This window comes from Phalacrocorax aristotelis, chromosome 7 (assembly GCF_949628215.1).
Source record: "Phalacrocorax aristotelis chromosome 7, bGulAri2.1, whole genome shotgun sequence".
NCBI lineage: Eukaryota > Metazoa > Chordata > Aves > Suliformes > Phalacrocoracidae > Phalacrocorax > Phalacrocorax aristotelis.
Window position 1 is genome coordinate 45786903 of NC_134282.1, and position 26001 is coordinate 45812903.

Here is a 26001-nt window from a genome sequence, read left to right on the forward strand (position 1 = left end):
GTCCTTTAGGGAATTAGTACTTGGCTACCCTTTAAAAAGTAATAAAATGAAGCCTGAAGATGGAAAATTAATTAAAACAGTCTACTGGCTCTATCTTAACTAGTCAAAGACATATTGTCCCATATAGCAATTAGCAACAAAACAATAAATTAACCGTGGTCCTTCAAGTCTGAAATCAGATTTAGCATGTCTGGGTTCAATCCAGATAAAACAGAATCAAAGTGAAAAGTGCTGGGATACAGGTGGTTACAAACATAAATGGTTTTTAAGTTGGCAAAATACCAACTTCAGAAATGGATGCTTCTTGGAAATGTACATACAATAAACAACTATTGGGATAAGGTCATTAGGTTTTTTTTTTTAATAGGCTGACCCTATACTATTTTAATTTGCTTTTCAGAAGTATTTAGTAAGTCTTCTGACCATCTTTACCTTGAAAACCTAAGATCTTAAAGGCGTTGCAGTACTAAACTTCCTCTCAGACAAAAAATGCTGGGATATTTAACAGGCTCATCGGCCTCAAACGGTGCAACTGTATTAAACAGATGCATTTTCAGCCATTCAAGAGGTAATCATCCCCTTTGCTAATGTGCACAGATATAATCTGTCTGAAACCATTCTGTTGGACAGAGTCCTACATTATTACTGGAGAAAAATTTCCACTCTCTTCCAGTCCACCAGTCGAACTTTCTCATTGTACATTTTTCTCTAAGCTCCCCTCCCCATTTCCAAGCTGATTTTGTCATTCATGTTCCCTATGATCATCTTATAACCATTCCCCCAAGGGAGGACATAAAGAAGGTACAGCAAATTAGCCCTTATTCTTGCTCCAAAAGTCCCTGAAGCATCTAAGGATACTAAGATCTCTTTACTGAAACGCACAGGAAGTGTGTTTTCTTTAGAGGAGCAGTCAAGTGACTGCAATCAACATCACCCTTTCATGAAATACCCTCCTGTTGTTGGTCTGAAGTGTACCAGAGAGGGGACAGACAAACTAGCTGCTTGCCAGAGGGAGTGATACTGGTCAATCCCAGAGCAATGGAAATTTTCCTGAAGATAAAGCCAAACCTCAAGCCAAAGTTACTACAGTTCAAGGACATCCTAACAAGCAGGGACCTTGTTTAAAGAAAGCTAAGAAGAGGTTATGATCCCTGGAAGTGAGCCAGGTGGAAGCTATCATTTCCCAAGCAAAGTGCACAGGGCCACGATCCCTGCAGGAATCCAAGACAAGGACGGGAATTGCTCAGCATCCTACGGCTCCTGCCAAAGCAGAGATACAGAGCCCCATTCTGCTCTCACCACTCAAGGGAAGTCCCTGTTGTGCTCAGCAGGAATTTCACTGCTGACCCCAGAACCTGTGCCATGGCTTTGCTTCTAAGTGCATTTGCTTATTTCTGTATAAGAATTGTATTGCAGCTTACTGCCTCCTGACATCACATTTGTGTTTCCCTCAACCTCTGAGACCAGGTCCTCACCAGGTCCCCAGCGTATATAAGCTGGTAATGCTGCACCAGCTAAGAGTGATGATCTGGATTTTCTGATTACAAGGTGAATTCTTCCTCTAATGTAGAATTTTTTTATGTATGTCTGCCCAGGCATAAGATACCTTCACATTTTACTGGCTTATAAATAACCTTCATTCATTAAAAAAAAAACAAAAGGTGCTGCAAAATGAATTGATGGTATGTGCCAATATAACATGTACCACTGCCTGGTGGAAAGTCCTCCTCTAGGATAAATCTCTCACCGCTTCTAAAAACTTCAAAAACTTGCACATCTAACAGCATTAATTCCTTCTTTTCTTACTCACGCTTTTCTCCATGAGGATCTGCGACATATTATTCTGGGGGCTTATCTGCCAGGAGTTTTTCATGAAGAACCCAATGGCACTTGAGTATCTGTCAACAGTAGGGGTGAACTTCTTGAAAGTGCATTTTGCCATCCTGACAGGCCCATCATAAATCTGGAATCCCCGAATAGGGAATGTCCTGAGAGATTTAAAAACAAACACAATCCTGTGTTAAAAGTTTGGGTAAACTCTGAATCTTCTCCTGAAGGCACAGAAAGATATTAACAAGTAGCTAAACCACCTTTCCTTTCCCAAGGCTGGGATCTGGACGCTGATCACACAGTTCATGAAAGATGAAACTCTGCGAACATTCTCTACAGGATAAGGCTCAAGAGCCAAAAGAAAATGACTCATACAGCTTGCCTAAGTCTTATAAGCTGGGGTAAAGCAGTTTAAAAGCCTTGTCCCCAGCCACCCAGGAGTGTATCACCACAAGGAAGACCCTGAGGGCTGTATAGTAGGCTGCATTGTCATCAGGTTCCCTGTTCCAGGGTAGATGGGTTTCTCAGGAAAACATTAGCATGATTGAAAAAATTATTTCAGTTAGACCCCCTGGAGGCAACAGTGTCTTCTCGGAAGCAAGTACCAAGTGGTGCCACACAGTTTCTCGTCTCCATACAAGCCACCTCACACGAGATCCCTAGGACCTAGTCCACAGCATTTCATACAGAAAAGCAATTTCTGCAGCTTCAGTCCATGGATGTTGTCAAGACATCAGTGTTGAAGGAGACACCACTGGAGTCACAGGTAAGGACCTGCCCCTTCCGTGGTTTGTTTTGAGAAGGTGCCAAGTTTTGTTTGGCCCAGGTTGTGTTTGATTAAAGGGTGGCCTGCATCAGCTTTGCAGACGGTAATGAATCTGGCTAGTAGTGGCACCGAAGGGTAGGTCAATGCCTACCGAGTCCAGAAAGAGTTGTTCAAACATGAAAGCCACAAAGTGGACATCACATAGGCACATAGGCACACAGGCTCTCCAACCTGGGTGTCACCAGGGCCCAAGGTTGCCCCCAGCCCTGATGATTTTTCTTACTGGTTGGCTCCAGAGATCCAGAAACACTTTGCCAATTGGAAACACCAGGCACAAACAGCGTTTCTTGACCAAATAATTCTGGGATAACAGTTCTGGAAATTGAAAGAGTTGGGTCTGGTTCAAGCCCCACATCCCATTTTGCACTATGGCATAATTAAAGGACAGATATCAGATGTTTTGGCATATTCCTTTCCAAGAGTACATTGCTTAACAATATCACAGATGATTAGGGCTTGTTTGAACTGCAAAGGAGCTTTTTTGCAATTGCAACTAAAATAACAGCACCGATGGTAACCGAGGATAGCTCTGATTATTCTTGTTCTCCTACACAGATCCCACGGCTGTGTCAGTTATGGCTGAGACATGTGTAGTCAGGGATGTGGGCACGGCATGTCTGCTGAGCACTCCTTATTCCTTAATTTTATACTCCATGTAGAGGAATTCATGATTGGTGACCATCACAAAAAGCATACATTAGGGTAGAATTTAGGCTTTGGGAAGCATGGCTTGCTATGGGGATGGTCACCCCAGTTGCAAGACAGGAGGTTGTGCTGCTGTCACAATAGAAAATAACATACAGCTATTGAAAGAGAAATAAGATGCAATAATGAAAAAATGGTTACTCCTTTGGAAAACCGGCCATGTTTGCCCAGCTATGCTGGCGGGAGGGATGGTGGCATGGTGGGCAGGAGCTGCACCATCAGCTCCGGCACTGTGCTACTGAGGCACTACACAAAAGCCACTTGGTATCTTTTAGATTCTCTAATCCATTCACCAGTGACTAATAAATTAAGCAGAAAATGAAATCAAACACATTCAGTTAAGAAGCTCTCAAGCTGTTGGCCTGAAGAGTGAGTTTATTCAGATGCTTATTATTTCTGGCCTGTACAATAAACAACCGGTATAAATTACTCATTGGTAGTCACATTCATTCCTGAGGCTTTTCTTCTAGCTTATGCTAACACCAAGGAGAAATGGCAGAAGAATAACTCACTTGTTTCTGGGCAGTGTTCTGTATTCTCCATTTGCCCCTTTTCCCCAGTAGCTGTTTTGGCCTCCCTGGGAGCCAAAGTTGCTGCTTTCTCCAACAAAAATGGAGCGTGTAACCTCCAGGCTGGAGCCTTCGTCTGTTGGGAAAGTCCCGTCACTAAAAGCAGGCAAAGAAACACCAGGTAAATATGCAACACACCACAACTGATGCATTAACACTTTTAATTACACCACAGGCACAGTAGAATTTCTTCTTAATTTGGGAAAAAGTGCATCCACCGATATAACCGCCTGCTTTAAAATCTTTTTAGAAATCAGCAAGTTAGTGCAGAGGTAGCTTAGTGCTGGGGCATCAGTAATACAGGTAAACTTGGTCCAGGTAAAACCAGCTCTACCCAATATATATATGTATAATTGCTTTATACTGAGTTGCTTTATAAATTTTTAGCTACATCCCTGAAGTGACAGCTTCACTGATTCTCATTGCCTGCGGTGGGCTTTGGACATAGCTAATTTTTGCATATCTTCTGCAAGAGGGATTAAGACAAGAGCAGCAGGAGCATGGGAGACACCAGTAGAGGCAGGAGACCTGCTGTGCCACCACATGGGACCATCCCAGCCACCCTGCCCCAGCAGCACACGAGCTATGGGCAATGCTGCTCCACTGGGCTAGAGCAGAAGTCTCCCCAAACACAGAGCCAGATGTTTAGTCTACTGGTTCAGGACCTACCGTCCAAAAGGAAATATTCAGCAATTACAATGTATTCCCCAGACATGCTGAGGCAAAGAGAGTAAAAGGCTAAATTGCCCCTTGTATTAACGCTGTGCAGGGAAGACTTGATGTGGTCTGGGAGGGAAACGTGAGTTTTTCTCATGTCTTACAGGAATTACTAGGGGAGCGTCTCAGCTTCCATTTTTGAGCCTCTTACACTGGGGAAAAAAACCTGGAAGAAGGTCAATTTTAAGAAATTACCTTGCCAGAGTGAGTCCAATTCCATTGTCTGAAAACCTGGGACAGAAGAAACACAATGGTGTAAATGAGGAGGAATGTCTGCAGTAAATTCGGCCTACAGACCTATTTATGTCTGCCACAAGGGGAACAGTATAACACGTAATTACAGTAACCTACCCCGAGTTGCGGAAAATAATGTCACCGCCCCTGGCCCAGGCCCCATGGTCATTATTTTTAAAAGCAATAAGACTATCAATCACAGCAGGAACTCGCGGCTTTTCAGGATCAGCATCTTGATGTGGGTGAAACCTGAAACAGGAAGCTTAGTTAATGCAGCGCAAGAGACATAGGAACCGACCTCAGACAGAGGAGGTCATACCTGGCAGATCTCATTTGGCTTCCAAATATCAGTGTGATGGGCCTAAAGAGGTGATATGCCCTGGATCAGAGTCAGGCTATTAGCCTGATTTCACCTCTGTGCTTTGATACAAAGCAGAAAACAAAGAAGCACTCATAAGGGTGAAATTCTGGCCCCACTGAAATCAACAGGAAATTTCTCACTGGACTTCAGTGGGCCGATGGTTACTCCTTAATTTGATTCAGTGCGATTTAGAGGCATAGAAAACATTTTTCCCTAGTCACTTGGGTCCCTTTGTAATTGCTCCTACAAGGCCCTTTGAGAATCCCTGGCCTGATGCTAGAAAATCAATTAGGCACTTTCAAGAACCTCATTCAGCAAAGATAACAGAGTAATTGGAGCTGCTTTCCTTGCACGTACAGCCCAAACCTCCATATGCTTCTGTCTCTGCTGAAAGAGAAGCTGTCGTACAAAAAGAGGATTCGCCCTGGGAATCAGGTGCTTCTCAATTACGTCCAGGCTATTTCTTGCCACACTGGCTGTTAATGGTAGACTTGTGCCATCTTTGGAAAAAAAAAAATCACCATTGCTTTTTCTGAGTCTACCCTCACCTCCTACTTCTTCCAGCTGATGTCCCAAGGGACATCCCACCTGAGTGCCCAAGGGGGTGACCCAGGGAGGGAAGACTCCCAAAGGGAGGCAAGGTTGCCCTTTCAGCCATAGGGGAGCATTGAGGGGATTCATACCCTCTTCCATGGAGGAGGAAAAAAGCCAAGGCTTGACCAGAAGCAGTGGCTGACTTCTGCTACATCCTCCTCACACAGACCCATAGGGCTGCAGTGAGTGAGAAAATGGCCTTAATTTACCTGTTTCCACTCTGCAAAAGGAAGCTCAGAGATTTTAAAGCAGCTGACAAAAAGCTTTGAGGCTACTTCATTTTACTCATTAATCCTAGACCAGTCTCAGCAGTCCCTTCATAGTCTTTCAGATGTAAATTCTTTTAAGCAATTAATAAGAAATGTTGGAGTTTACAAACCCGCTAATGGAATAATGGGATCTGGATCCCCTTTCCTGTGCTTCACTGCTTAGTCCTCATAATCCCAAGTGCATGTCTATCATTTTTGGTCAGCAATAACACAAACAATTCAGTACATAGCTATGAAGTGTTTGCCTCTGCACTTCAGAGATAGCTTGCGTGCTCCAGCCATAATGAGGCATTAATGATCTGCTAAATACAATGCAGAAGCCAAGCAGCAATAGAACTATCCAAAATACTTAGCCATACAGCATGTCCTTACCTGGCATTATCGACAGTGAGATACTCCCTGGGATCTTCAGCGCTGGCTCTCGTTGTCTTTACTCCTTTTCCAATAAACAAACCAGCCTGAAAAATGCATACGACTCCAATTATTTTAACAGACTGCCCAACAGAGACCAAAGATCCCGGATTTTTATCAATGAATGTGGGCAGCCAGTGCGTGCAGGCACAGGGAGTGGCTGCAGCCTGGGCTTTCTTTCCCTTTCGGTGTCACTTGGCACCGCTCAGCATGACATTAGCACAGGATGTAGCACGCTGAAGTCGGGACAGAGCCTGCCCTGCCATGTGTTATGCATCAGCATCTTGGGCTGCCTTGTGACCCAAAGCAAGGCACAGAACTCCCACTTTTTCTCCCTTGCAGAAAGCAATAAGGGACCCTGCCAAGCTCCTGATAACTTTTTGGAAAAAGAGTGTTGTTAAGACGTAAGGCTTTAAATAAAAAGTGACGAGTCCCCCGACAGTCAAAAGAGAACATGAGCTGCTGTAGCTAAGTTTAAGACTTTGGGCTAGAGCAGCAGCTGTCATGGACCAAGATGTAAAATATAAAAAGCACAGAAAAGAGCACTGATTTCAGTCTGAGAAATTTTCAGTTTCTCAGAATCCTGAGAAATAAGTTAAAAATGCTTTTCACAGCTTACAGGCTACATTTTCCTGTCAACAGTATATTTGGAGTGTTTTTCTTGGAATTACCCTTGTATTTTTGGTTCCGTTTTTCAAAGGTGATGAGCAGGCCCTGGCACAAAGGACTTTTGCCTATCCCCCTATACCCTTGCACCACGTGGCCAACAGCAGTGCCCAGTGTCCTGCCTGTCATTCCTTAAATCTCACTTAGTAGTAGGTGTACCTAGGGCCCGGGCACATCCCCTCTAACACAGGCACCCAACTGAAGCGCTTGAAATGGGAGCCCCGTTCTGCTCAGCTCCCTCTTTGATCATTAGGAAGAGCATCATCCCAAAAAGTTGATCGTCTCTTGATATGGAGACCACTATCAAAAGGTAAGACACCCATGATTGTCCGATTTCAGAGCACCACACATGGTCAGCCCTACGCCATACTATTTTATTCATAGTAGCATATAAAAATCATCCACGTGCCTTGAAATTGGAGTGGACTCTGTTGTTGTAAAATACTCCCATGGGGGTATGTTCAGCCTGTCCCTCTGGGTATTGGCCCTCGGACTGTCCAGTTGGAACCCGGTGGAAGATGTACCATATCCCAACATCCTGAAAGACAAAGGGAGGTCTGAGAAATGGGATACTACAATTAATGATACAGGTTATCCTGGGGGCTTAAGGTTTCCCACTATGCTGGCCAGACTTCTAACCTGAGCCTGCCAGACACGTGTGAGGCCCAGGGGACACACACCTCCTGACTTATTCTTTGGCATGGACAGTGGGCCTCCAGGGCACACACACACGGGTTTTAAAAATGCATATATTGTGGGTGGAATTCAGGTGGTTTATTAGAAAACAGAGTCTTCTCTATATAGGCACATTAAACACAAACATGATTTCAGTAAACATCAGATATAAGGAGAGGGTATATAAGGAGTAATAAGTATACAAGGAGAGGGTATATATTTATATATACAAATATAAAATTTTATTGAGCATGTAACTATTAACTACTAATAAAAATAAACATTTGCTAAGAGACATCACACACCATTTCCAGACACAGTTGTGAGAGAAATCAGTGTGAGAACTGCAGGCAAATACTTGTTCTTAACAGAGACAAAGGTTGCAGAAATACATATCCAAATTTTACGACGGCTTACTAAAAATTCATTGCCCTCACGCTAATGACATCAATACGAGTAGAATATATGGGAACTGGAGGCAAAGCATAGCTCTTGCCGTTAAATGATTTTACCTGAGCACCAGCTGCTGCATTCTTTATTAAGTTGTTGTTGGGATTTGCAATCCAGAATGTGCTGACAGCCCTGAAAAATCAAAATCAAAATGATCCTAAGCAGTTACCAAACAGGAAGGGATACATTTTCATAGCACTGCACTGGACTTGAGCCACATGTCTCCTATTGACTTTAAAACTCCACACAACCTTTTAATGATACTCTTTAAAGAAAAGAAACCATCTAGTAATGTCGGACATGTTCATTTATGGAGCCACATGCTGAACCTATTGTAAATTATATTAGACTGTTAACACAAAATCCATGCTCTGTTAAATGCAGCTTAAGGAAACCCAATGTCTTTGGGTCGTTTTTTAAGTTAAGCAGCTTTGGAAAATGTCTGAAAAGTGAAATTCTGGGGTTGGTTTTTTTTGGAACTTCAGGGGCAATGGCAGGAGGTAGGGGATTCTCTATGGATTTATGAAGCTTCTACATGGAAAACAAAACAAATGTCCTTGCAAGTCGCAATGTCTCATTAAGTAGGAGATTAAGGAGATATTATTTTGGCATTCATTCAAATACGAAGTTTTTGCTTGAGAGGGAAGTTCAGTAGTGGCACAAACAGAAGCCATATATAGCTGTGAAAATATTGTCATCTGTTGTCTTACTTCATTTGATATCATATTTTGCAGTAATAAAGACCACATGTAAAACACTGTAAACCTTTTCTCAGGACTGTACCAATTAATTTGATCGTTCTAAGCAGACTATCTCAATAATCTTTTATCCACCTTAACTATTATGTAATCAAGAATCCACACGCCTTTAGATTAACAGAATCACTAAATAGGTGCAAAATAAATCTGTATTAACCATACAAGCAACCTTAGCATTTCAGAAATGATAATTGTAATTAATTCAGTTGGATTATTTATGCAAGTAGAGTTTGGTCACTGCATCCTTTTCCAGAAAACAAGAAAATACAAATTTCCTTGGCTAAACTGTGTTCTTGCTTGCAAACTAGCCAGGCCAACACCTGGATTCCCGAGAGCCCATCTTACAGCTCACCAGTCTCCAAAATAGAAGCTAACTTTGCTCAGGTATATCGGGATATTGTTTATTGTTAAATGATGCTCACTGTAGTTTATGCTAATCTCTGCGCTCTCATTAAATCTCCTGATGTACTCTAGATATTCATGCACTCATGTGCTACTGACCAACTTACTCTAGATGCTCCAGCCCCAATTCAGCCCTAGTGAAAAAAGGAAAAAACTGCCTTTGTAATAAGTGATATTTTTGCTAGCCTATACCAGGCCTGAAGCAACTTGCATTTATCAGACAGATTTCACAGACCTTCAACATCCTACTTAAAAAGAATTTAAAGGGGTTGAGAAAGCAGCAAGGTGCTCTGACATACTTATGATTCTCAGGAAGCAGCAACAGGAATAAACAGCAGTAAATATTCCTTACTTAGGATTCATGCAGGTGTTAACAGATGTCTTCACAAGCAAAATATGGTCAAGAAGCTAAATTATTTTAAAATGAGAAACAGTAGAAAAAGCTACAGTGTTTCATTTAATATCAAATAGCACCTTTCAAAAGGTTCGCCACAGCATTCTTTGGGACCCAGCTATAAAACACAATGTAAGTGCAAAACCTGACTACGGCTCCCGGAGCACTTACATGCAGTCGGTGCTCGGCACAGGAACATAATTCCCATAGACGTGGGTGCGGATGGCAAGGCACATAGCCTCATTACGATCTGAAGGCAAAATCGTCCCTGACCTCGTAAGGAGGCCCAAGTTGTGATAAAATGTATTGCGTTGCTCCGTCCCATCTTCAAGGAAGAAACAGTGCCCCAGAGTGTCGTAGCCAATGGTGTCTTTTACCTGGAAAACAGTATGCAGGCCACAGATCGCAACGCTAACAGCAGTAGGAACTAAAATTGATGTGCTTTGCTTACCAATAAATTCCTAAAACACTCATGGAGTGGTTTTGCCACCCCTCCGCACAGCAAGCAGTGCCTCCATAGGCACCCATCCTGGAGCTAACTCCACGTCTGGAACTACATGCAGTTTGCATAACTGTGGACTGATCCTCTTATCCAGCGAAACTGCTATTAAAATTACTCTGAGGAAGATCACATGCATAACTAAAGGAACATTGCAAAATGCTGGATTTAAAACTGCCCTCAGCTCTAAGAGAGAATATTTGATTCAGTGTCATGGAGTAAATACCTGCATAAAGATAAGTGTGTCTTGCATGATAAACCAACAAGTTAGAATGGTTAATCCAGAAATGTTCATGACTGCAAGACTTCCCTAGTAAAATAAGAAATTATTTAAAATGCACAACGTGAAGGAATTTATATTAACGAGTTTTCTGTTCTTTCTCCTCCACTCTCAGAGGGTGCGGGGCCACTTCATTCTTGCAATCATCAGCTTGGGCAGAGATGGTATTTTACCGTTTCAGTCTTTTTAATATTAACTGGCATGCAGAGGGATATTGCATTAAACCCTAATTTGACCAAGAGGACTTAGCACAAGCCTCCTTTGATGTACAGTCTTACGGAGATAAATTCAGAAATCCTTCTTTTAAATGTAAATACTAAATCAGGCTAGTTAAAACACCAGCTATTTGTTACCAAATCTTACTGAAACCTTAACTTTGCACTCAAATGATCCCTGTCAGCATATTTATTCACTCTTCAGGCATACAAAATTCCTGTTGACATCGGAGTAATGTCTGTGTAAGAGTGCAAGATTAACTAATATTAATCTACTTGGTTATTTCTGTATACAGAGGGTTACTTGAACTAAAAATCCATTTCAGACTCATATCCTGTGATTTCCCCTTAATGGGCTGCAACTGCACATAACATCTGGAGTCACAAACAGTATAGTCCCCATAGGTATATCTCTACTGGATTTCATTGTTTTCCTGGCAGTCACCCTTCAAACTTGTCATCGGCTGCTCTTGTTGCTGCCCTAACTAGGTGTTCAAGAGAGAGTTAAAAATAAGGCACGACACAATCAGGTACCCAACTCCTAACTGACACAGTTTTGAAAATCCATCGAGACCCTGCAATGCAGGTACAGCAGCTCGGAGTGAGCCACAAGGAGGGTAACAGAGAACCCACGCGCAGCGACACTGAACGTGTCCCTCCAAGCTGAGTCTTGGAAATACAGATAGGAAATGGATTTAGATAAAAATGCAAGTGTCCTTGCCAACCTGCTAAGAGCAGTAAGCCTGGCTACACTTCCAAGCGATGGGCAGAAGCTGGGCTAAGGAGGCCATGGAAAACTATTTTTGGAAAGAACTGTAACAACAAACTATTTGCTGTTTGAAACAGCATTTCAGTTGTAGAGTTTCATTCTTCTGAATTCAGCTGAAGTTTGGCTAATCTGTGCTTCAGACAGCTGCATTAAAACCAGCCTTGTATCCAAAAACAGATTTCAGCTTTAATATGATTAGTCACAGCTTCAGAATCGCATGGCAGCCATAAAACTTACATGCACAAAACTACAGGGATCACCCTCCTAACCAGAAATAGCGTAATTCAACATTTGCACTGAAAGATAAGGGCCCGTGCCATTAGATCAAAACCCCAATAACTGATCAATTCTGGCATATCGCAGATAGAAACCAAAAGTTTGGAAATGAGAGCCCACCTGCGGCACTGTGACAGTAGCACATTACTGTATGTGTCAGCAAGAAACACCATCCACAACGCGGGCTACACCCCCACTGGTGCATCTAACACCAGATGATTGAGATGCCTCTGAACACTGAATTATATATAGTTCAGCAACACAATATAAGTGACCTTTATGCACTGACACATTAGACACGGAAGACTACAGTAGTCTGTGTGTGCCTGCCGTGTGCCAGGGCAGTGAGAGGCATGCTGCAGCCTGCTTCCCAGCCACGGTGAGCAAGCCAAGCTGTGGGCGCCGCTGCCGCCGGCATGGAAAGCAGCACAAGCCCGGCATATGGGAGGAGCAGATGGGAGAAGGGCCTTGCAGACAGCACCGCACGGCCAGTACACAGCAAAGCACAAACCACAGCACTCCACCAATGTACTACTACAATTACATCCTCTAAAGCCTCAAAACAGGAGAGGGAAAAACCACCTATCTATCTGGTTTATTCTGCCCCAAGGGCTGAAGTTTCATTAGCTGATGCTAAAATGCATACCCATCTATGTTATTTAACTGCCTTGCTCTGATATACATGCTTTTCTCTGGAACTGCAAATTATTTAAATTTATTTTAAAATAAGGCTTCTTATTACATTTTAATTACTCTTTATCTTAGAGATTCTATTGAAACCACACGGTTCTTTCACATAATCACATATTTAACCTTTTCTATAAAATCTATTCACTGATTCATGGACTTGAAGTCCTCAGCAGTCAGATACAGGGGGGCTGGATTTCACACTTGGATTCTTGATTTCAAAACTATTGCACCCCATGAATCCAGATAAACCCTTGACAGCCTCACTTCTGATAAAGAGCAAGAGCATACACTATTCTTCTCAGGACCAACATTAACATAAGGCTTAATTTTTCATCCCAGGCAGGTTCCTTCAATTCCAGAGGTTTAATACCAAACAGAAGAGAAAGCAAGTTAAACCATACCCACACATACTGGGCAGGTCTCCTGCCACCTAAGGGCTCTGTACACAAAAGCAGGCTCTACAGCCAGAGCAAATCACGTATATGAGATGGCAGCAACCAATATTCTGAGTGATCTGGACAATGCAACTCCAGTTTAGGATGCATGAAAAGTGCTCCCAGTTGTACAAGTCCAGCATCACATTTTCATGAATACACCCTTCCAGGGGGACCCTTTCAACAAGGGTGCGTCTATGGCATGTCTTACGCAGCTTTATGCCCAGGGTTGAGAAAAAGTTGTCAAGAAAACCGTGAGAGGTCATGAATAGTTCAAGGAGTGTCTCTGCCTGAGCACACATCAGGTGAATGAGGAAATGCCCACAGACACCAGAACATCGGTCAGGGTCCTGCAGAGCACAGAGCAACTGAACGTGTCAGGACTGGATCAGGAATCTCTGTTTCCAGCTGGGACATGTATGGCTTTTTTGAGGGGTTTTTTAAGTTCCTCTCCACAATGCCCTTGTGAACATCTAGGTCAAAGCCAAGTTCCTGAGGGCTTTTCTGGCACTGAAGCGGCCGTTTGGGTCTGTCCCTCTCATATTTCATTCCCTTTGTCATGTGAATATTTTTGGATATATTTCACATTGCCCTGACCTGAACAACCCCTGTCTTTTTTACCTCCTTGGCAAATTAAAGGTCCTTTGCTTCAGTCAGGTCCAGTAAAGGTCCATTGCTTACATTTCAAATGAAAATTCCTATTATCACACACTGTCCAGAATAACCATGGCAAAGATTTCACCATATCTGATCACACCATCAATAATATTAATTAGGAACCTGATATTCATTTCAAAGAGCTGCACTACCAGAGCATCCGCCCTAACCTGAATACCAGTCAAGTGAAGTTGACAAGTCAGGACATTTCTTGGAGAAAAAAAAGTCTTGTTTCAATATTCTGATTTCTCTTTGTATCACAAATGGCCCTTACTATTTAGCAGTGCCTAAGCAAAGAAATTAACTTGGTACTAATAAAATATGTCTCCTACCAGAAGGCCATGAGTTCCATGTATGGCAACACACCTAGAGAAGCAGTGGTGGATAGCCAGGTTATCAAGGTACGTTGGACGTTTGTATCCTCCTCTCTCATCCACATCCTCAGCCAAGTGAAAATGCACAGGGTAACTGCCCAGGATTTGCTGCCCCATGTTTTTTAATTCCACTCCCGACATGTGAACAGAGCTAAAATTCCTTAGGATCTGTTGAGACAAATGTAGATCCCAGGAAGGCATTACAACATAAACATGTGCAAAAAGGAAACCACCTTTTTTATTATTATTAGGCAATATGTTTGCCGAGTAAAACAGGGCCTGATCCCAGAAGGAGGTGTCAGCTCCCTGCTCTGACTCACAGCAGCACAGGACCTGCAGAGCAGTGTGCCAGCACCTGCACACCTATGGGCATGGGGCTGCCAAGGAGCAGCTGCCAAACACCACATGCAGGATTTAGCAATAGCGTGTGGCACGGCTACGGACAAGGTGCTCCTTCCAGCTACAGGAAGGGGTAGCATTTACCACCAGGCTGTATTTCCTGACAACTTTACCTCTGTCAAATGATTTTAGGCAACACCTCCACAGGTCCCCAGTTTCCACCAGCTGATGGTGGAGCAATTTTATACAAAGCCCCTCCAACAGCAAGAATTTCCATCTCCATCAAGAACACATGGGACAACCCAGAGGAGGCAAAGCACAACAGGGCAAGACCCAGCACTTCTCTGAGCCGTGAAGGGAGTAGGTTTGCTCTGCAGGAAGCCCAGTTCCTTCAGTGACATCTCATGAACTGTAATTTCACACTGGCCCTACTGACAGCAATGCGGCTAAAGAATCCCCTCTAGCCCAGAGAAGGGTATGTTTTTCCATATGTGGTGAAGAAAATGGCACAGCCTCATTGCAAGTGTAGTTTTGCAAAAGAGGCTAAGAAACTTTTCCCTTCTTCATAGACAAGTATAATTTTTTCCCCAAATACAATGGTAGTTTCATGCATTATATTGCTTGTTTACAAACCAGGAAAGGAACAACCTGAAACCACCTACAGGCACATGCATTAAAAATTACTCACTTTAATATGTCCTCCAAATGTGTCAAAGGAGAAAAACTGACATTGATTTTGTCCATAACAGGAGTCTTCCATTTCTCCTTGAATAAGTATATTTCTAGTCAGAAGACCAACCTCTGCCCTCATATCGACGCCATCAATGACTTCTCCAATGTGAAGATAAAGTGGGCTGCCTGTGAAGATCAGAAACCTTTTCATTCAGGGTGAGCACAGCATCTTTCTTTATTATTGCATTGTTCTAAGCAAGTGCACACCTTTCATTTAAGCAATCACCAAGTTGGGGACATGCCCAGTTGTTAGTATTTGATCCCAGAGGGGATTAGCACTTCCCCTGACTTCTACAAGGGATTGCTGCCCCTGGTCAGACTTTAAAGTTCCAATATTGGGGCCTTCAGCTTTCATATGACAAGTGCCCATGTGTTTATGGAACAAAAACTAGCTAAAAAGACAAGTAAATGTAAATGTAGAACGTTAAAGACAAGACAATATAAATATTTGCCACAAATGAGTAGCTTGCTAGAAGTATTTCATACCATCAATTTTCACTTGATTACTTTTACATTCAGGGCAAGGAAGGAGATTAAACTCTTCAGCCTGATGCATAGAATAATCTGTACTGGCAACAACGATCCTGTCGCCAGGTAACCAACTTGTAACCTCATCCGCCAAATGAAGAATTATTCCTTTGGACGCTTCCACTTTAAATCCATTACGAGGCACCCCTGAAGAATGAAGCAATCAATTATTTTTACAGTTGCACGTGACAGAATTGTGCAATTAGCCAAAGAGCATACCAATTTAATTTTTCGCTAGATAACTCTGTGTGTGATAGAAGCGCCTTAGCCATTAAATATATCAGTGTCATCTCTTTGCAGACAGCTAAAACGTTACTTTGCGAGCCTACTGCCGTTAGTTTGGTCACCGTGCATGTGAGCAACTCTACAGTATTATTATCATTGCACTGTTCAGATTTGCAGCAGCCAGGGGAAAAAAAAGATCAGAGCAAAGCAACAGAAGACACGCAACTGGCAGGAAAGACGAAACCTTTTATCCATCCACTGAAAGCAGTAACAGTGAAACGGGTGCCATCGTAGGTGAGGAAATCTCTTTGGGCTACAGCTAACCCTGTTGTCCCATTCCCGTAATATTCCCGCTTATCTTCTGCCGTGGAAAGCTGATCCCCTCCGAGGATCCCCACCAGTGCCCAGGGCTGCCTGAAGGAGAGCGGGAAGGAGCAAAGCGAGCGACATTGCGGACCCTCCATCCCCGGGAGAGCTGGGGCAGGAGGGGAGGGCGCAGCGCGGCATGCCTCCCCTCCCCGGGCTGGGGTCCCCGCCGGACCCGTGCCCGCCGGAGCCGGCAGAGCTCCCGGTCGCGCCCCTCCGGCGGGGCGAGCCCCCGGCGGGCGCGGCGGCCCCGGCGCGGAGCTGTCCATGGTGGCGCCGCGGGCCCGCCCGGCCGCCCGCCCCTCCGTCCCCGCGCCGCGCCCGCCTCACCTGTAGCCCAGGCGGGCGATGTGCCTGCTGCCGAGGCGGTCCCGCAGCAGCAGCCGCGTCTCCAGCGTGAGGCTGCGGGCGGCCGAGTCCCCGACGGCGGCCGCCACCACGCTGCCGGGGCCCTGGAGGGCCAGGAAGGCGCGCAGCCGCCGGCACTCGCCGGGCCGCAGGTGGGTGTCGAAGCGCCCCGCCGCCAGCACCCGCGCCGTGCCGGCGTCCAGGACGCGCAGGTTGAGCCCGCGGCTGCCCCACCGCTTCTCGGAGGAGTAGGGGCCGTGGCGGAGCCCGCCGGGGTGCAGGGTTTTGTCCAGGAGGGTCCAGGAGCGGGGCCGCCGGCCGTGCAGCTCCAGGACGCCGCCGCGACCCACGCCCACGAACTTCTGGCCGAAGCCGTCCACGGCCGCCCCGTCGGCGGCGCGCCCGTACAGCGAGATAGTGGCCCGCGAGGCGTAGGGGCAGCGCTCCGAGCCGATGTGCAGCTCCCCGCCGTCCTGGATGAGGATGTAGCGGGCCCGCAGGGTGATGGGCGGCCCGTGGGGGCGGTCGGCGAACACCAGCCTCCCTGCCGAGAGGAGAGCAGCGGGGTTGGGGGCGCGCACCGCCGGGGGCGAGGGGGTGGGGAGCGGGAGGTGCCGCCCGCCCGCCCCGGCAGCCCCGAGGGGACGGGCGGCCCCGCTTACCTCCGTCGCGGATGACGAGGGAGTGGAAGGCGGCGGAGCTCTCCAGGCGCAGGGCCGCCCCCCGGCCCACCACGGCGGCGCGGCGGGTGTCGGAGCCGGGTCGCCACGGGGCGAGGTGCGGGGCGGCCTCCGGGCAGGGCCCTGCAAGAGACGGGTGGCGGCGGCAGCGGCGGCGCGGCGCGGCGGGGCGGGGGGGAGCGCGGAGGAAGGGGCGCGGTACCGACCTGATGCGCTGCTGCCGCTCGCTGCTCCCCGGCGCGTCCCGCGGCGGCGCCGGGACCGGCTCCGGCTCCGGCGCGACGGGCAGGAGGCGCCGCGCACCCCGGGGGGTCCCCGCGCTCGGTGCGCCCCGGGGCCGCCGCAGCCGCTCCCCGCAATCGCGCCGCGGGGCAGCCCCCGCCCGCAACACGTGCGCTTTGCACGGAGTCGGCGCAAAGGCACATTTTGCTTGTCTCGGGTCGTTTTTTTTCTTCTTTTTTTCTTTCCCTCCACTTAACCCAGCAAGACCGAAGACAGAACTCCCCCACTCCCCGGCTCCACACCACCCCGGGCACGGCGAGGCAAACACAACAGCACAACGAGCAGAAAGCCGGCGAGGAGAAAACCCCAGCGGCAGATCGACGGGCGGGTTTCAAACTTCGGCTGCAAAAGACCGCTTACCTATCCCCGGCAGCGCCGAGCCGCAAACTTTGTACGCCGCCTCCCGGGAGCTCCCGACCCGGGCTGCTGGGCACCCTGGCCGCAGCCAGCAGGGGCAGGCAGGAGCAGGCAGGAGCAGACAGGCGCAGGCAGCTGCCGCTCCTCCGCTCCGGCTGCCTCCCCTCCGCCTCCCTATTTATATCCATCTTCCAACCGCTGGCGGTGCCCGCACTGTTTACAGCAGCGGAGCTGCTGGCTCCTCCCAGCCGGGGACGATCCCTCCAGCCTGGACGTATATCTGCGATCGGCGCCCCGTTGCTTGGGGCCGGGGAGAGCCCCGCTGCCCGCACGCAAAGGTCTTCCCCAGCTCCCGGGCGCTGCGGGCTCCCCGGGGTCTTGGGGGCTCTGTGCAGACCCGCAGAGCACCCGGCTGGCCTCAAATACCCCGTGCAAAGCGTGCGGCTGGGGTCCAGCTGCCTCCCCGAGAAGGGCAGGGGGCCGAGGCACGCCAGCCCCCAGACCCCTCGGCCCTTCCTGGGAGGCAGGTGGCCCCTCCGGCACCTTCCGCAGGGGTGTTTTGCTCTGCGCTGTCCCGCGTCTGGCAGATCTACAGAAAACACTGTAACTCGGCGGCTGCAAAAGTTCCCCTGACAGTGGGTGAGCAGAGAGTGGCATCTGCCACTTCACCTCCCATCACTGGCCAAATCAACCTGTGGTCAGAGCCTGTGGTGAGAGAGAGGAGAAGCCTTAGAAGGTGCTCTGACAAGACATGGCCTCAAGGAAACCCATGTGCTTTTATCCCCATGGCCTGAGACTGCGTTCCTGGCTTTTGCAGGTTCCTGCCTGAAATCCAGTCTTAGTGGGCATGTCACTACCTATAGAAGGACCATCACACACTGGTTCATTTTCCATGAACCAGAGTATCACATTTTTAATAGGTTCTAAAATATAGCATAATTGAGCTTCCTGAGGACATATAAAGACAGATAACAATTTACTGCAGCCACTGCCTTCTCCCTCCCAGAGTCTACATGTAATCCCTCATCTCCACTACAGAGTCCCACATCCAGAGAGGACGAGCCAGCAGCAGGCAGGCAACGGTGCCAACCACTGCTCCTGCCCAGGGCCAAAGCCAGAGAGGTGCAAAGCCACAGGTGCTGCCCATCTCAGAGACATTTGTGTGCCATCATCTGGTCAAACTGTTCCAATCTGTCACCTCTGAAATTTATTCTGATGCAGGATTTCTTCTGACAGAGGGCACAAAGAAGCTATAGTTATGTTAATAAGGAGCAAGTGCTGTCAGACAAAATATGGGAACAGACTGGAAGCAGGGGGGTGGGCGAGGGGCACAGCCATGCCCCACGCTCCAGACAACAGCTCTGGAGTGGGAGCAACGCTCACTTGTGCTACACAAAACACATCCGCTCTCTTACACCCTGTCCTGGGACCCAGAGTATTGCTGAATCTGAAGATAAGCACCCAGCCTAGAGAAACAAACCCAGATAACACTCCCTAGTTTCAATACTCCATAAATACAGGGAAACGTTAGAGCTGCCACCTTTGCTACCAGCTGTTCATCTGTCATTTAGTGCTGGCACTTCTGGGCCTGTCTCAAATAGCTTTTGTCATTTTCCTTCCAAAAAAGCAGCATTAGTCAGCGTTGTGCCTCCTTTATCTGAATATGATATCTATGAACGCAGGTCATGGGAAAGCAGTGCTCAGTTAGTTTTTTATTGAGAATGATTTATCTACTGGTGGAAGTTTCAGGCAAGACAAGACAAATAGGAGTATTTTGCTTAAAACACACTAACTGAATGCTCTGAATTCAACAGTTCTAGAAGCGCAAAATTTGAGGTAGAGGACGACTTGAACCTTTTTTTTTTACACCTGTTGGGGCCCTAGAAATCTGGCACATCTTTAAAGTATTTACTCTCTGCAAAAGATTTCATGGGCTTGCAATCCAAATAAAAGGCAACAACGATTAATCTAATGTAGTCATAGTGAAATAAATGTAGCACAAGCTTTGGTTCACACCAGCCTTTTGCAGGCCTTGTGAAATGATCAGCAAAGCCAAAGTCACTCCGGTTTCCATGGGACTTTTCCTGAACAAGAACCCAATATTTTTAAGGTGTGAGCACTGTTTAAATCCTTCAAAGCCGTTTTCCCTCTGTACCCTCAAAATCCACAGAAATACACTCATCTGATACTGAAAGAACTACCTTCAGGTAAATTATTTCAGTGCCATTTCCTCCTGTATTAAGTTTTCAGTGGCCTAAGGAAGAAAATGTCAGCATAGGCAAGACCGGACATATCAGGCTGTTTTTCTAAAGATCCCTGTCTCTCTCTAAGGAAAACACAGAAGCGCCTATTGTGATCTGTAGTTGGGTGCTCAGGAGCTAACCTGTCTTCCTTTCACTCTTTTCCAAATTTCGTTTTCTGAGATGATATTTGTTTTGCTGCAGCCCCGGTTTGACGCTTACACCACAGTGCTCGGTTACAGGACACATCCTGAGCGCAAGAACATTCCCAAACATCCTCTCACCTGCGATTGGGAAATCACGACTACCACTCGCTGCCTCAAACACGACTACAGCTCGTGTAACTCTTCCTTGCAAAAATAACCAGCCCAAATCCTCTTTTGAGTGTTATTGTTGGATGTAAACTAAAGTTTAGCCTGCTAACAAACAGAAACGGGTCATTTTCTGTAATGGGCTACGAGGTATGAGGCAACCTCGGCCCTCTCATGTCCCGGCGTGGCGTAATGCTTTGCCTACGGACACATTCAATAACAAATATCGATGCCCAGCGAGGTTTCATTTTACGGCAACAGCAGAAAGCAGTCGCTCTGAATAACTCGGCGGAGGACGAACTGGCTCCCAGAGCCACAAACACCTCTCCCCAGGGATACAGATCTCGCACACGAACGCAGAGACAGGATGGTTCCTCTTCTGGAGGTGATTTTCCCGGGCACCCTCCCTCCCTGGACGGTTCCCTGTTCCCTCCTTACTACCCAGAGAAGGGAAGGAGAAGCGGAGTCAGCATCCGCTGAGCAGCACCCCGCTCCCACGGGGCAGGGAACCGGAGGCACCACGGGGTGACCCGGCTGCGCGGGCCCCCCACGCCCCCCCACGCCCGTGGGCACCGCTCCGCCGCCGGCCGGAGGGGGGGGGGCGGGGGGGGGACCGTGCCCTGCGGCGCCGCCGACGGCCGCGAGGTGTCGCCCTTGCACAGCCACCGCCCGCCCCGCCCCGCCCCGCCCCGCCCCGCCCCGCCCCGCCCGCGCATCCCGCAGCCGGGGGCGGGCCGGTAGCTCCTGCATTACACTAATTAACAAATGCAACGTGTGTCGTTCCTCTTCTCGGCCGCATTTCCTGTAACTCTCCTGGGTTCCTCCCCCCCCCCGCCCTTTTTGTCCAGACCCGCTTTCCCATGCCGGTGCAGCGCAGCTCTATTTCCACGGGCCCTGGCTACTACAGGTGCTGCAGTGACGAGAATTAACTCTTTCTCGATCAAAACCAGCACAAACCCGCAACTCGGAGCAGGGGAGTGAAGCGCATCCGCTTCTGGCGGGAGCTGGCAGCGCTGGCACCGCCGGGCCCCGGGGAGCTGCACCCCGCCAATGCCCACCTCCGGGCTGCCCCCGGGGCCTGGCAGCACCCCCGAGCCGGGCACCGCATTACCACAGCGCGGCTTCTAGTGCCTGGATTGACTCCCCCAGACTGTCTCCTTATAATGGCCTGTCTGCAGCGACTGCCCTCCGCACACCCTGCCAGCCTTCACCTAGCACCTCCTCTTCCACAGACAGACAGTGACAGCTTCCTACCCGCCTCATCACAGACCTCCTGCTTAGGGCCGAGCCTAAGTGTCAGCCTGAGCTGAGCGTCAGCCTGAATGCCGGCCCCTGGCACAACACAGGACCACCATGTACCAGGTTGCATCCAGTGATGTGCACCCCTCGCCCTGGCAGCACTGAGCCTGGCTCCCCAGCTCCGCTCACCCAGCACCAGAAAACATTTGAGATACCAAAACCACATCTCCTCCTTAAATACCTACCACTTTGTTCCATGTTGGGCTTCAACAGCATTTTCCTTGGTGTAAGCATTTGCTTCTTGAGCAGAGAGAAGGCCTTGGACTGCTGAGCTTCAGACAACACTCCCATATTCCTGAGGAGCTGAAGCACCCTGCGTAGCAAGAACGGCTTCACCTTGTGCTGGGCCACCTTGAGAGGACTGATATGAATTTTGGGCAGGTTGACTTCTCGATCACAGTTATAAAACCGAAAGAGATTCCAGGCCAAGCTAGGTTGAAAGGTATCCATTAAAATATATCTGGAGAGTTTAAGGAGCATGTCACAGGAAAACTGCTTTTCTCGTGGTTTCTGGCCCAGGTTCTGAGTTAGCAAACTTCTCCTTCCCTGGTGGCTCAGCAGAGAGCTGCTCCTGAACGGGCTGGAGGGTTTGTACGAGCCCACGGTCCCAGGAAGCATTTTCTTACTGTGCAACAGTCCTTCATAATCCGTATCCCACAAAGAACTGTTGGGATTCAGGCTAAGTTCTGAAATAATCATAAATACAGTAAAACCTATTAAACATGAACAGTGAAAAATCCTGGTGGGTTTCTTTCTTAATGTATATATATCTCAGTGCTCTGCTGTAGCCCTGGATGCAGTGCAGATTGCTACAGTACTCTGACAGACCTATTGAATGTTTCAACAGGCCAAATCAATAGACTTGCAATAGATAAGTGTTTAGGTACTGGAATGTAATAACAATTATTTGCAACTTTTAATTTAACCTGATTTTCTGTAATACCCAGGAAAATGATCTTTGTTATACGTACAGACACTCCAGAGTACACAGATTCCTAAAAAAAAACCCCAATCACCAGCAAAGTATTTACTATTCCATATAAATTTTCTGAAAAACATTACAAAAAATAATTATTCCCATTAGAGTCTATAGAAGCCTTTTTTTCATACATGACTAAGAAAGGAATCCTCTGCACTCCTGGCTGGGCTGTTTGCATGATGTGTCCAGCCCCAGGATCCAGCCCAGCCTCTAGGTTCCCAATAGATACAGGTCAGGTTTAAATGAAAGGCTCAGTTTTGCTTTCTGGGTGGGTGATCTCTCTGGTCTCCGCCTGCTGATTAAAGCCATTTGCCTGGTGTGCCAGGGTTAAGCTGCTGCTGCTCATAGGCCACAGCAGCTTCGTCCTGCCGACAAGAAGGTACCAGCACGGGAGAATCCGGACTCTCTGGAGCTTGAATTTGCTTCTAAGGCGGTCTCCCTACCCAGCTCTCCTTCATTCAGGCTGAGCCTGAAGGTTCAATATACACCCTGAGAACTGATCAATAAAAAAATTAAATGCAACACAAGCAGGCTGGGACTTCACGATAAGTAGGGCTGCAAGCACACAAGAAAGCTCTAATAATTAAAAGGGACAAGGAACCCAAAACTTAATTGCATCTTGCCAGAAGTGCTTGAAATAGTTAATGTTTTAATGGCATACTGCTGAAGGCTGAAGGTCACGTCCTGGGAGCCCCAGAACATGCCTGCAGCCTTCCTTTTCATTTCGAAGCAAAGAAAAAGATTTTTAAGAATGTTCTATTTCCTAGAGGTAGATCCCAGTCCAGCAGGTTTGGGAAGCTTCAGGTATTTTTAAATTTTATTAATTTGATTCCAAGATTAAAATATCAGCTTCAAGTAGTCATGACTTATGGTCCAGTGGATTGCTTGCACATTGTAATTATATTAGTTAAGTATTCTACTATTATGTTGGAATCTTACCTATTAAACTGCACATTTATGGCTGTAATTCATCCCTGAAATATAACCCCGTATTACTTAGAAACTGCAAAATATGACTGCTAGGACTAGATGGCAGCGGGTAACTCGGGAATATGTCATAATGAAAGCAGCATTTTGCATCTTTACTGCATCTTTCATTCCGTGCAATCGATAGCCATTGCAAGAACCCTATTCATAAGACCCCTGGGAGATCAATGAGCTCTTCGACCAGTTTACTGATGGGCTAACGTGGAGGGGAGCAAACCACTTGTGCGAGATCCCTGGGAGGAACAAGGAGAGAGGAAGGAGGCCCAGCTCTAAGAGGACCCCGGTAATATGGGGTCCACAGTACCCCCTCCTCCTGCGCAGGGGCGTCGGGGGCAGATGGCCCATGCGGAGCAGGACTGCGCGCGCCGCTGCCGTCCGCCTGGCGCCGGTCTGAGCCCAAGGGAAAGGGCTTTGGGGCAGACCCAAAGCGTCCCTAAGTGCGCCTAATGGCACCGCTGCAGCTGAGTGACTTGAAACGCAAGCAATGTTAAATCTTTAAGTAGGTCTGCGGGCTTTCTAGAATAAGCTGCTGTGTAAAACGTTATTTAGAATAAACAAAACTTTGGATCAATAGCTTGTCTTCAAAGGCAGCCCTTAAACTAGAAAAGGCCTGAGGAACTAAAGGGCCCATTGCATGCAGTCACCTCCAAAGCCACAGTCAAATCGTGCCATCGATCTGTGTCTTGCAGTCCAGCTGGAAACCAGAGGTGCGTCTCCCTTCCCTTTATTTCCTCCAGATAAAAGTACGGGTCAGCCCTAGCAGCCACGCTCCTTCTCCTGTCCCGGGGCAGCTCCAGCCCGGGCACCCCCGGCCCCGCCGGAGCAGGGTCAGCCCACGCCGGGGTGCCCATCCAGGGGCCGAGGCTGCCGAGGGCGGGCTGCTCCCGCTCCCAGGCGCGCACCGCGGGGCTCGGCCCCGGCCCCGGCCCCGGCCGGCCGCAGCGCCGCCTTCCTCTTCCTCCTCCTCCTCCTCCTCCTCCTCCTCCTCCTCCTCTGCCCACCCCCCGCCGGGCGCTCGCGGGGAGGGGGTCACCGTGTCGCTGCTGGCTCCTGATGCTCGTCGCCGGCGCCCCGGGCCGGGCGCCCGGCAGCAGCAGCAGCAGCAGCGGGAGGAGCAGCGCAGGCAGCCGGGGGGCGGTGGGGCTCCTCTGGGGGCCCGGGGCGGCCCGCGCGGGGGGGGCACCTGTAACACAGACAGAGGGGTTGGCCCCGCAGAGCCCCCCGGCTCCCCCCGCCCGCTCCCCCCGCTGGCGGCGGCCCCTTACCCGGCTGCGCCCGGCGGAGCGGCATCGCTGGCGGCTCTCCCTCGGCTGCCGGCGCCCCCGGGCGCGGAGCCCAGGCGGCTGGGAGGCGGCCCGGGCTGCGGCAGGAGGTATTTCCCCCCCCCCCCGCGCCGGGAGACAAGGGCTGGTTATGTCGGGAGCCGCCGCCAGCCGGCACTTCCAGCGCTCCCCGCGGCCCGGGGGAGCGGCGGTGCCGCGCTCTCCGCCGAAGGGAGAAGCTGCAGCCACGTCCCCCGCGGAGCAGAAGAGCGAGCACGGCCGTGTGCTCAGCAGGGACGGTGGCCCAGAGGAGAGACCCCCCGCGCCCCGGCAGACCTGCAGACCCAGAGCTGTACCCCAGAAAGCAACGTGCCGCCCACCACCCCGCCGGGGCGCCGGCAAAGCCCGAACGAAGCACGTTTACCTTTAGAGGAACCGGAAGACTATTCACAATTAACATGCTGAAGGTATAGGGGTCTTCTGGGAGGTTTGGGGATGTTTTTGTGTTCAAAAATCAAAAACCAAAGACAGCAACTTTCTGCAAAGTTAGTCTGAGCACTGCAGGAACCAGCTCCAAAACCAGACTTTGCCAGGGGCCAAGCGGCAAAGGAGTAGCGCTCACTCTCCTGCTGCAAGGACCAGCTTGTCCTTTTCACCGTTGTAGCAAAGTTATGAGACCCAAATACCGCACAGCTGGAATACAACCTCCGGCTTTGAAATTCACACCCATCTGACCTAAGAACTACTGCCGGGCTTTGAAAGCAATAGATACTAAGCAGGTAGTTTCTGTGCTTGGCCTCATTGTTCTCAGCAGCCGAGTGCCCATCATCGAAGAGCCACCCTACCCATAACCAGTGCTTGGAGTACAGAACAACTGCATTTGCAACACAAGATATTTCAGAGCTAAAATGGCTGGTGAATTCCACAAAGGAGGATATCGAGAAATAAGTCAAATGGCCTTAAATGAGATCATTAATTTACCTTCTTGACAACATATGTAGGGAAGAAAAC

At 48.4% G+C, this 26001-nt stretch overlaps 2 protein-coding genes across 5 annotated transcripts in view; both read right to left on the reverse strand.

The window, feature by feature from the left end:
• Nucleotides 1–18007, reverse strand: part of CEMIP (cell migration inducing hyaluronidase 1) — a 112388-nt gene extending 94381 nt beyond the window's left edge. For both annotated transcript variants that reach the window (XM_075100529.1, XM_075100527.1), the window contains exon 1: nucleotides 17916–18007. The gene's annotated coding sequence lies outside the window, so the exon portion shown is untranslated. The remainder of the gene's footprint in view (nucleotides 1–17915) is intronic.
• Nucleotides 1–25106, reverse strand: part of LOC142060390 (cell surface hyaluronidase CEMIP2-like) — a 57717-nt gene extending 32611 nt beyond the window's left edge. For 2 of the 3 annotated variants that reach the window (XM_075100526.1, XM_075100525.1), the window contains exons 1-14: nucleotides 17480–17798; nucleotides 17256–17396; nucleotides 16576–17137; nucleotides 15613–15801; nucleotides 15083–15252; nucleotides 14014–14223; nucleotides 10033–10238; nucleotides 8370–8439; nucleotides 7592–7720; nucleotides 6478–6563; nucleotides 4999–5130; nucleotides 4843–4878; nucleotides 3874–4026; nucleotides 1811–1988 (exon numbers count right to left, since the gene is read on the reverse strand). In XM_075100526.1, coding sequence (XP_074956627.1) covers nucleotides 1811–1988; nucleotides 3874–4026; nucleotides 4843–4878; nucleotides 4999–5130; nucleotides 6478–6563; nucleotides 7592–7720; nucleotides 8370–8439; nucleotides 10033–10238; nucleotides 14014–14223; nucleotides 15083–15252; nucleotides 15613–15801; nucleotides 16576–17137; nucleotides 17256–17396; nucleotides 17480–17698 — 2481 coding nt within the window. In that variant the 5' untranslated portion in view covers nucleotides 17699–17798. Of the gene's footprint in view, nucleotides 1–1810; nucleotides 1989–3873; nucleotides 4027–4842; nucleotides 4879–4998; nucleotides 5131–6477; nucleotides 6564–7591; nucleotides 7721–8369; nucleotides 8440–10032; nucleotides 10239–14013; nucleotides 14224–15082; nucleotides 15253–15612; nucleotides 15802–16123; nucleotides 16294–16575; nucleotides 17138–17255; nucleotides 17397–17479; nucleotides 17799–21947; nucleotides 22449–24761; nucleotides 24912–24993 lie in introns of those variants that run through there. The other variant, XM_075100524.1, reaches the window with a different exon arrangement.
• Between the last annotated feature and the right edge of the window lie 895 nt (nucleotides 25107–26001).